Raw genomic sequence first — 11,548 nt, 5'->3', positions numbered from 1 at the left:
CTCTGCGTGCCTGCGTGGGTTTCCTCCGGGTGCTCCGGTTCCCTCCCTCGTTCCAAAGACATCCTCGATAGGTTAATTGAACACTCTCAATTGTCCCTAGGTGTGATTGTGAGTGTGAACTGTTGTTTGTCTTTCTCTGCCCTGCGATTGGCTGGCATCCAGTTCAGGGTGTACCCTGCCTACTGCCCAAGGACAGGCTGCAGCAGCACGCCCGTGACCCTTGTTAGGGGAAGCGTATCATAGATGGATAGATGCATGTTGGTGTGATTTGGAATGACTATACAAAGGTGACTCTATTTTAAAATTTACTCATGGCACAATTGTATATATATCATTTGAGGTTCAGGAAACAGCATTAATATAGCCTACAATCACAAATCCACCCATAAAATCGGTTGCAATGTAATGACATTTATTTTGCACCTTGCACTTGGCAAAATGTATTCTGTGAGCCCAAAATCCAAATGTGCATACGGAACAGAATTCTCTCTTTGGCATGCATAGAATTTTCTTCAACAACACAGATTTGAGAGACTTTACCACAATTACAATCATATTGACACTGACATTCACTGTAAATACTGCTCACACGTCATTCCTACATTGTGTGTTACCAAAGCTGGAATGACAATGCGGACTTGGAGCCTGTGAGCATGGAAATACTTTGTGATGTGATACTGTTCTAAATTCACTGTGGCACATGCTGAAACCCACAACAGGATTTGGACAGCTCGAACTTTGGTTGTCTAGAATTGAGCTTGAACAAGAAATCAATTTAAAAGTATTATATTGTGAGCCACGAGGTACGTTATAGCAAGTGCGTTGTGGTCTGATAGCAGGAATAACATTCATGATAAGTAGCTCACAGTTTGTTTTTTTGGACATTTCACATGACTGTCTGAGTGATGCTATAGCGCTAGACTGGCACAGTGACAAATGACAGCTGGTCATACACAGGTCTGATACGGATGTAGTATTGCTACAGGGGCTCCCGAGCAGGGTACCAATTTATTTATATTTATATATATATGGTCTGCACATAGTGTGAAAACATTTAACAGTGTACTCAGTCGTATCTATAAGCAATTGTTCTTATATCCTGACTTCTTCGTTTAACATATAGTAGAAGGCAGTATTTTTTAAAGACATTGAATAATGTCACCATGTTGACAATGAGACATAACACCAGCAATCTATGCACACGGTACGTTATTAACTGAGAGATAAAGTGCAAAAACAAATGGACAATCGTCAGCTAAGCTACAGCAAGTTCTGCCTCGGTTGGACTGGAGACATTTCAGGAAGAACACTTATTGATTGAAAGTTTGAGGTGACTCATCACTCCAGAACATTCAAGGAGTTGAAACTCCAGTGTCAGTCTACATTTGAATGGCTCAGAAATCTTAACTTGTCCTCTCTTCTACTCAATCAAGTATGGCGAGGGGTGAGGTTTCACATTCAAGACTGCTCATTCTGTGAGCTCAGCGAGACATCATTCGTACAAACTCTGTGTAGAGAAGAGAGTAGACGGCTCATGTTGTCAGCTGCAAGTACATCAGTTGGTGACATTGACGATGAATATCTTCACAAAGTGTTTTTACCTTCAAAATCTACAAGCCCGTCCCCATTCAAATCAACCTCTCGCAGAATATCCTCCACTTCATTCAGACCAACCTGGAAAAACAAGCTGCAGCAATTAGCAGAGCAAAATTACCCAGTGGACATCTCTAAAAGAAGACTCCATGTAATTGTAGCTGTCTTGCAAACAGTACCTGATGGCCCAGAAGCTTACGCATTGCATCTCGGAGCTCAGACGTACTTATGGCACCATCTCCATTTGTGTCAAACTAGCAGAGCAGGGAACACAGATTTGAGCGCACAAATAGATCAAAGTCATATATGAAAGAAACATTCTTACCTCTCTAAAGGCATCTTTTAATTCCTTTATTCCTATCATGTCCGCAGTTTCGGCAAGTAGTTTTGGACCCATCAATTGGACAAAATCCTCAAAATCAACATGACCGCCCACTGAAAAAAAATCACTGCAACTATGAATTCGTAGCAACATATAAATAATACAATCCAGAAAAAGCTCTTACAGTTCATATTTATCTGCTGGCTCAATTCGATCAGCTCCATTTCAGTAGGCATGTATCCCATCGTTCTCATGCAGTTTCCAAGGTCTTTACAGCTGATGAAACCATCCTTGTCCTTGTCAAACTCTTTAAATGCGTCGCGCAATTCTGTTCAGCAAAGACAAATGTGCAAAAGTGTCTCGAAAACAGTATTCTTGTCTAATGCTTGCTCCTTGCTTATTTGTTCTTGATGACTCATTGCTGAGGAAAAATCAACTTACCATCCATTTCCTCTGGACGTAGCTCTCTGTCCTAGTGAGAAAACACAATAAATCATTTGTCAGTACAAGAAAAAAAACAAAAAAAAAAACCATAACTGATGCCCAAACAAAGCCGCAATTATCTTCATAAACCAACTGGTGTAAACAGAAAAGAGTCGAAACTATTTCATGTTTGAATGGGCCGCCACCATCATACGGTGTTAACAATACAATGTGAACGTGTGTTTTTATTCCTCTCCCAATGCTTGCTCACAATGAACGCAACCTTTAAAGGGCAGAGACGGCAGCAGACATATCCCAGAAGCCTCAGGGGTTAACAGCAGAAGTAGTGTTGAGTCTAAACACAACATTGTGTCTTGACGTCAGATCTTTGGATCTGACGACTGAAGGAGCTGGAAACAGCTTTGACGCAAGGAACACAAGCAGACAATTGAATCTCTATTATCAGCACTTCCTGTCACCGCGACTGGCAGGTCATCAAGCATCAGCGCATTCAGTGACAGCAAATTGCTCTCTACGTGCTCACATTCAATGCATAGCAAGCTGTATTCAGATAGTCCCACATAAAGTATGTGGCAATGAAAGAGGGTGCATGTACGTAACGTCAGAGTATCACAAATCATCACTTTTTGTTTTGTATGTATTAGCCACAGTGTTCCAAGAAACTGCACAATGAATAACTAGAGAGAAAAAAAAACTGTGTCAGTACATACACTCACCAGATTACCATTATCACAAGATCATTAGGTACACCAATAAATGATTATGAAATCCAACTAAAGAGCTGTATCAAGAATTCATTATTTACAAAGTTAATCACGTTCTGTTTTGGTTGACACACAGGAGTGTGTATTATTGTTGTAGTGTTTCGTATGTTTTGTAGAATTGGACTATCACACTTAGAGGTGTTCCTAATATTTTGGCCCTATCGTATAGCTAAATAAAGTCAATAAATTATCAGAAAGAAATCTGTTGACATGCAGTCCTACAGTAGACCAAGTACATCTACAATTTTAAATCCATCCATCCATCATTGGAGCCGCTTGCCCTCACGAGTACTGTTAAATTCACGCAATGGCTTAGTATACGTGTAACCTCCACTTTTCAGGCTCCGTCACGCGTCAGGCCTACACAGTCGCTATAGCAGATAGTTTTGACTTGGTACCAGTCAGATAGCAAAACAAGTGGAAATGGAAAGATGTGATGTGGAAAACTGGGTCATTGAAAACCAGTGGCACTGTTAAATCTCCCTGTTTGACAATGTGTCTCAAACATAAATAATAACTCTGCTTGCATGTCTGTATGTATTCAGACCTTATTTACAGTCTGCCTGCACTTGACCAAACCCTGACAGATGAAGACAAAGCTTTGTCCAAGTATGTTTCTCACTAGGACAATGAAATGTACAGAGGATATAATGTTCAACAAAGTTCTAATTGGACACAATACAGGCCGCCTGGCTCATCTCCTTGCAGGGCAGAATTTAGTACTGCGTCCTCAAGCATCATTTGGGAGCTGGAGCACAACGGTATTGTTATGCAAGACGAGAGTGTTTATCACACGCTATTTTCGTAATCGTGAGTGAGTCGTGCAAGAGAGCATTACGGAGAGAATTTCAGTATAAAAACAAGTTAAAAGCATCGATAAATCGGCAGTCTGCCAAGTTTCCATTCATCACGCATAACAGTTGACGTGACACATTGTACAGACTGACACCTCACAAGTGTACACTGACTGTCACGGCAACGGTGAGCATGCTCAAGAGCGGAGAATGACGACTATCACACAACTACAACATGATGACAACAGCGCTTTGTAGAATCTAGCTCTAGACAAACACAAGCGGACAAACATTGCTGACGTTCCTTTGGAAGTAGGCCTTCACAAACACACGTAAGTTGAGCACATCCAAACAGAATGGTCTTCTGTTAAATTGGAATACAGACAGCCAATTTGAATTTCATACCCTGTGACATTCCTTGCTCAGTTCCAGATAAAAGTTCAAACTGACAATTATTAGAAAGGAAAGCAGAAAAGAACACACAAGAAGACTCTTACCATTGTGAAGGGGGAATCTAGATAGTTGCCGATACCAACGGAGAAAAATGGCATTAAAAAGGACCAGGAGGACCTTTTCTCTGAAACATTTGCCACTTGACTTTTGAAAGGAGCATAAATTCTGGTTTCGACAAGACCCATGTGCACTGAGGAACTACCAAACCAACAACTGCCTTTTTCAGTGTAAGAACTGGAAGCTTCCCTCCTGATCCCGTATGTAGTAGAATGTGTTGAGAAAGATGAAAGCACGCTGAGGACAAAAAACGGGAGTACGCCTATTAAAGGGGCGGTGATCCTGTGTTTCATGTCACACTGGCCAAGATATGCAACTCAGCACAGATGCACAATCACCAAAGGATAAAAATGTGCTGAAAGGGTTTCCTTTCCCCAATAATGTCCCCAATTTTTTTTAAAAGGCTCTGGCAATCACATTTTTGGATTCATTCATTTTCTTGTCTAGCAGCATTTGCCGTTCAAAATGGTCCTTTTTATCCACATGTCACGCATCATGTTAGCTGCATCCTACCCCCCCACATGTCATCCTCTGCCCTCTGCAGGGAGAGACAAGGTCGCTCTGACCTACAGCATATACGCTCCGTGTAGAGGAGCACAAAAACACTGCGTGAGGGCAGCAATATGGAACTGTGACACACGGCAGTGCTCCACCATATTACATGCTGGATGTAACAACAACATTTATTACACGGATTAATAAAGGCACTTGCACAATGATATTTACGGTATTTGTCTTCTCAAGGTTTCATTCACTCTGAATTGTAGTTTTATTTGTGTAATTATTTCTTCCTAAGAAATTTGAGATCCACATCGCTTTAGGGTACAGTACTTTATTTAAAAGCATATTTTACTGCATGTGAAATTAATTTTTGAATCATTTTTTCACTAACATATGTAGAAAGATAATAAAGCCTGAATGAGTCAGGTTACCTCAGACAGAAATGATGCTCAAAATGGAGCCCGCGGCATTTTTTATATCAGTTCTCTGCAAGCAGAGTTCCCAATAAATCATGCAGGGAGTTAAATTTGGCCACAGACTCGCACCTCAACTGGAACATTTCCTCTGCCCCAGTACAATCCACTTCAATAAGGAAGGACTCTCATTGAGAAGGTCTGTAGGAGGATATATTACATAAGAAATAAATTTGAACAAAGAAGGATAGTCTGTTGTCTATCCCAAAATGGGAGTACGTACTGTATTTACAGACTGTTCACCCCACATTTGCATTTTGACAAAATCTAAACGCGTGTGAACCTTACATCATTGGTCAATTTTGTGTCGAGTAGAGTCATGAAGAAAATAGGGATATTGTCTCCAGAATATTATTCAAGGGTTGTGTCATTGAATCAGTAATTGATCAAAGCAATCAGTACACGAGCACCGTTGTGTCCATTTCCCTCCCTCACGGATTGTGTCCTCCAGTTATTTGACTCAAATGAAAATTAGGGGCCAAAGAGGAATGGATGTCCTCTCACAAGCACACCCACTTATTTTACATTCCGCTTTTGGCTTGACAAACACATAGGGGGGTTGAATTAATAGTATGTCATATATTTTTAGAATATCAACTAAATAACAGGATTCTGCTTGACTGGGGTCACCCAGATTTGTGGCAGAGTTCTAGGCCCAGTTCGCACTGGGGTAGCGCTATCCCTGCTGATAAGTGTTTTTCAAATAGGGAGTAGAAGTAAAATTTTCACGAGAAAAATACTCTTCAAAAATCAACTTCAGTAATGTAGGTGATTGCCCACGTTACTATTTTTCTAATGTCAAAAACATGATTTGACTCAATAGTTAAGGAAACGCTGTCACTTTAAAGGGGGTCTTACCTGGCCAAAGAGTGAATTGAGGACAGTACGCAGGTTGACATCCGATGCAAAAGAAGCAGCACTGGACCTCCGGGAGCGGCGAGAGGAGGTACTGGACAGCGGCACCGGGGAGCTGGCTGACGGCGGGGATCGACTGGCCTGACCACTGCTTTTGGTCAAGCCGGCCCTCTTCTGGTCCCGCGGTTCGCACAGGGGAGTCCTGTCGTCATGGCTGTCCGACAGCGAGGGCATTCTCGGGAGAGGGGGTGCGCGGCAACGACGGCGATGCTCCGGCTGTGGCGGTGGCTCTGGTTCGGGCGGTCCCACAGCGGGGGCTCGCTCCTCGCGGTTGTGCTTCCTGCGGCGATGGTGCCGGTGTGTGCCGCGTTCCCTCACGCCACGGCCGGCCTCGCCGTGTGGTTCTTGGGGGTCGAGCTGGCCGTCAGACGCGTGGGGTCGACACTTGATCCGAGTCGATTCAACTCTGTCCCAGTTCTCAGTGAGAGATGGATGGCAGAGCGGTCTCCGTGAGCTGACGTCGCTTTCTGCGGACAAGAAAGCCTCCTCGGTGGTTCCATTGTTTTGGAGCGCGGCGGCGGCGGCGGCAGTGGGACGATGATGATGGTGCTGATGATGAATTCTCCGGATCTCTGGCGTGCGTTCGTGGACGTGCGTGGATCTTCTCGAGGACGTTTTCAGCAAGGAGGTTGTGGAGTCCGATTTTGGAAAGGAGGAGCTCATTGCTGCGGATCTGCTCTGGTGTGTGACGCTGGATTGATCGTCGACATCACGCGTCCTTCCCTTTCCATTGTCGACCAGTTTTCTCCCGCTCGCGATAAGTAGCAGCACCTGCTCGTGTGTGTAGCACACGTGTATGGCAAGCAAATAGGTCCAGTGAACACAGGTTATGTGGACCGCACAGCGGTACGATCTTTTATTTCCATCTTTGCAACTTTGATCAGTTACATTGGTGAATTTTTTAAAAAACATTTTTCAGTAAGAAATGCAAAACTCTTCTAAATCAATTTATCACGCTGATTCAGAATCTAACCACATTTTCTTACTCTATTATTAATATTATTATTATTATTAGTAGTAGTAGTTTTTTTACGTTTGCCTTTTAGAAGATCAGGCCACATTTTCTCACCAACTTATGCAGACTTTTAAAAAAAAATACAAAGGAAAGGTTTGCATACATTTCCCTTCCACTCTCACTTAATCAAAATCCAATCATGATTTTGATTTTGGCTTCTCCTGATCTTAAAAACATTATAATCGCAGAAAACGATTAATGTGCCAAGTTTCCAACAATGTGAAAAAGCTCTTAATCCACCATGTTACTTGTGCAGCTAGCGTGTGACGTCATGTGATTCTGTCCTCCCACATTGTGCTCTAAACTGTTTAATGACTCCCCATTTATTTGTTATCAAGCTAAACACAACCAAAAGAAATGCACATATTCCATACCGGTATTTAAATATAATAAAATGCTTTGTGAAAGCACTCTATGAAAAACTATTTTGTGAGTGATAATTCTTTTGAATAACAAATATTCACACTCAAAGGCGGTTGGAACACATGCATGCAGGTAATATAACAATATGCAAAGGCACCCATTCTTCCCAATCTTTGGAAAACAAGTTAAAATAATATATCGGTAGCTGAAGTGTAGCTTTCTTCTTCTACTCTTCTTGTCTTCTTATTGTAAGTGTGCATCCCGTGCATGGTACAATTCTGGCGCACGCACACTGCGCAAGCGACATTTTGTTTCATCTCTTTTTTTAAATTGCTATTATTTTAGTATATTCTCATTTGACTTTTATTTTTAGTTATTTAATCACTGGTAGTCCTTTCAATTTATACTTAAAAAAGAAGTCTACCCCAATTTTTTCAATGTTATATTCACCCTTACCTTAATATGCATTGAGCAGAAAAATACTGTTTTTTGAAGTTGAGCCATGATTTGCCATTACCTGAACACTGAGCAAACTGTGATGTCATTTTCAGTCGACAGCAAATGAGAAAATGGCCGCCCCCTGAAATGGATAAAACGGGGTGGATTTTGCTGCTTAAATCACATTCCACAAATGCAATATTAATCAAAATACTGTGTTGAGTCAAGTGGAGCTGCATACAACATATTATTGGAAATAATGTTTTGGGCACACCTCCCCTTAAAGTACAAGGGACAACAAACAAAAGTTACTGGAAAACCTTGATTTGAGGAGAGTGTAAGTCCAAAGGATGAGATGCCATTGTGTACTTTGTGTACTTTAAAAACGCAATGAAAAGGCCGCGAAAAAAGTGCAGAAGACTCATTATTTCTGTGAACCGGGAACGCATACTGGCCGCCGGGCTAGTTTGACCCAGTGCGAACGTGACGTCACTGGCCCGTGGGGGTCGTCTTCAGGCGCACACAATTGGTATGCAAGTAGAGGACGATCACAGCCCGATTGTGTTATGCTGCCATCTAGCTCATATTGTAAGGTAGTGACGAGAGAGGAGTAAGACTTATATTTTTCTTAACCTATTTTATTGATTGAGAATATCACTGTCATCTTGATTTTGTGGTAGAAATGTTCATTATTCACAAGTAAAATATACTATGCTTCTTGGCAGACTATATATTTTTATTTTTTTTATGAAGTTGTGGGTTGTATTATCTACATGCATATTACTTGGGTATGCATAAATGATAATAATAGAAAAATAGAAATGGCAGAAACCTATCTAGCCCCAGTTAGGCCCATTCAGTATTTTATTTGATTTTGGTGGAGCCTATCTCAGCTGTCTTGGGCAGAAGGCAGGGTAGACACTGACCTGGTTGCCAGCCAATCGCAGGGCACACATAGATGAACAACCAATCACACTCACAACCACACCTAGGGCCAATTTGGAGTGTTCAATTAACCTACCATGCATGTTCTTGGAATGTGAGAGGAAACCAGAGTACCCGGAGAAAACCCACGCAGGCACGGGGGGAGAACATGCAAACTCCACACTAGAAGGAACACTGCACCTCTGCACTGAGGCCATTGTGCCGCCCCATATTCTAAAATATATTGATAAATTATTTTCTGGCGGCACGGTGGAAGACTAGTTAGCACGATGGACTCACAGTGCAGAGGTCATGGGTTCGATTTCGGCTCCGGCCTTCCTGTGCGGAGTATGCATGTTCTCCCCGTGCCTGCGTGGGTTTCCTCCCACATTCCAAAAACATGCATGGCAGGTTGATTGGATACTCTAAATTGCCCCTAGGTATGAGTGTGAGCGTGATTGGTTGCATGTCTTTGTGTGCCCTCCGATTGGCTGGCAACCAGTTCAGGGTGTACCGCCTTACTGCCCAAAGATAGCTGGGATGGGTTCCAGGGCACTCCGACCCTAGTGAGGAGAAGCGGCACAGATAATGGATGGATGGATGAAATTATTTTCTCAGCCTGGATATGTATCAGTCAAGCCCCTCTTTAGATCTGGGAGAGAAAAAAAATCCTGGAGCTCTCCCTGTATTTTGTCTCAAACAAGCACAAGAATGCAAACAACATAATAGAAAAAAAAAACATAATCATTCGGATACTTCAATGAGTTCTATAATTGTGTCTGTTTGGTGAAGTAAAACAAATTAAAGAATGATACCATTTTCAGTATTTCCAGTCACACTCAGAGAAAAGACTTGCAGAAAACTGAAGCCAAAGGCCGGGGGAACAGAGGAACCGGGGAAAGAGGCAGGGTTCACTTCGGACTGGTCAACAGCCTATCACAAGGTAGTTTTCAAAACACAGATGAACTATTTAAAAAAAAAAAAAATTTTTAAATGAATATGGAACTGGAATTCATTAACAATGACGCTGAAGTAGTGTTGCTCACTGTATTTTCAAATCTGAACAAAGCCAATATTGTGTGATAGTCAACTGTGAATCCCGAAGGAAAGCGGCATCATTTTAAAGTGAACTCTTAGGAAAGAACTGACAACACAAATGTTGACCATTTATTACATGTGCAGAAACACTTGAAAATCTCCACAAAGAAGCAACATAATGTGGGTATATTTAATACAACAGCATTAAAAAAAACACGATCATGGTTCACGGATGGTTGATATTCCCACCAAACTGTTGTTGGCTAAAACTAATCACAAAATAACATAAGATATACTTAATTTCAAAAGTTGTTTGTAAAGACTTGTGAAGGCACTGTCACTGTCCTGTCTATGTTCACTCATGCATTACTCAACATCTCCAGCTATGTCCGAAAGCTCAGACTGCTGCACTATAACATTACAAAATATCACCTTAACATGTCAAAGTTCTTCAAATTGTTTTGTCTTTGCAGTTCCTTGCCACGTGGGAAGCAACAGCAGTAAGCACCAGTGTCCTGTAATTATCACTTCAGACAGCAGAGGGCGCTAATGCCTTTGCAAGAGAGTTAAAATTTCTTACGGTCCCTAATCCAAATGTAAACACGTTGTTGTTTCACCATGAAGTCGAAAAAACGAGCGTTTGATAATTATGCCCTTCTTCATGCTGTCATCCGTAAATCAAAATTTAAAAACAGACAGCTCAACGTGAGTGCCATTGTTCTTAGACATTGTAAACATCGGTGTTAGATCGCAAACAACACGCAAAACTGTTTGAGATTACTTTTTATGTGCAAAAAAAAAAGGACCTTTTAAACAGCACACGTGCTGTAAAATCAATGTAAATATGGATTTAGGTTAAATTCACGTATTAATGGATGTTTGCATGTCATGCATAACATAATTATCTCAAGAACAGTAGTTAGCAACTTCAAAAGTATTTTACAGAATCAATAAGTTGCAACCAACATTGTATTTGGACCGGCGAATTAATTAACTCAAGACAACACGATAGTTATAAGCATCAAAGACCATTATTCTAAAACACATCAGACCATTTCCCCCCTGTTTAACTTCAACCTTACACAGTGTATTTACAAGAATACAAATGTAATATCAAATACATCCAAATTACCACAGTTTAGCAAATTTAACAAAACATATTCATCTTCTCTCCATCTGCACACCATCTAACTAAAAAATGTGCTTATTCAACCATTTCTTATACAAGCAGGTGGGGAGTCTGAGCACAATAAGCGACCACAGCCACACTAGCTCTGTAAACATTCATGTAATGACTGACACTGTTCCCCTTTTATCAAACATATTACGATGAGACCACTGGTACAAATATCTAGTTTAGACACCGGCTTAATCGGTTAAATACCAAATCCAAGAATCTCCAATTGTAGAACTTCATAAGTGGTTCATCTCACATCTTCAAATCGACCCCAAAT

The 11,548-nt window shown here is 41.3% G+C and overlaps 1 protein-coding gene across 2 annotated transcripts; it reads right to left on the bottom strand.

The window, feature by feature from the left end:
* Positions 1-391: 391 nt before the first annotated feature.
* Positions 392-7,115, bottom strand: cabp1a (calcium binding protein 1a). 2 transcript variants are annotated; one of them, XM_088300189.1, is made up of 7 exons: positions 6,260-7,115; positions 2,357-2,387; positions 2,100-2,243; positions 1,919-2,028; positions 1,773-1,847; positions 1,602-1,674; positions 392-1,507 (listed from the first exon to the last, which is right to left on the bottom strand). In XM_088300189.1, exons 1-7 carry the CDS (start codon positions 6,977-6,979, stop codon positions 1,482-1,484), a joined length of 1,179 nt encoding a protein of 392 aa, XP_088156315.1. In that variant the 5' UTR covers positions 6,980-7,115; the 3' UTR covers positions 392-1,481. The 2 variants fall into 2 exon arrangements, with proteins under 2 accessions (XP_088156315.1, XP_088156324.1); XM_088300198.1 differs by lacking the exon at positions 6,260-7,115 and adding an exon at positions 4,415-4,623.
* Positions 7,116-11,548: the final 4,433 nt, after the last annotated feature.

This window comes from Idiotropiscis lumnitzeri, chromosome 1 (genome assembly GCF_059441095.1).
Source record: "Idiotropiscis lumnitzeri isolate Australia: NSW breed Sydney's pygmy pipehorse chromosome 1, RoL_Ilum_1.0, whole genome shotgun sequence".
Classification (NCBI taxonomy): Eukaryota; Metazoa; Chordata; class Actinopteri; order Syngnathiformes; family Syngnathidae; genus Idiotropiscis; species Idiotropiscis lumnitzeri.
This window is presented reverse-complemented; position numbering and strand designations above follow the sequence as displayed.

Bases quoted from the DNA above. Each gene is read 5' to 3' on its own strand.
- cabp1a (XM_088300189.1), bottom strand. From the start codon at position 6,979: ATGAGCTCCTCCTTTCCAAAATCGGACTCCACAACCTCCTTGCTGAAA. The intron at 2,244-2,356 runs GTAAGTTGATTT...TTTGCTGAACAG, and splicing joins ACGTCCAGAGGAAATGGATG to AATTGCGCGACGCATTTAAA. The intron at 1,508-1,601 runs GTAAAAACACTT...TTCTCTACACAG, and splicing joins CGGGCTTGTAGATTTTGAAG to AGTTTGTACGAATGATGTCT.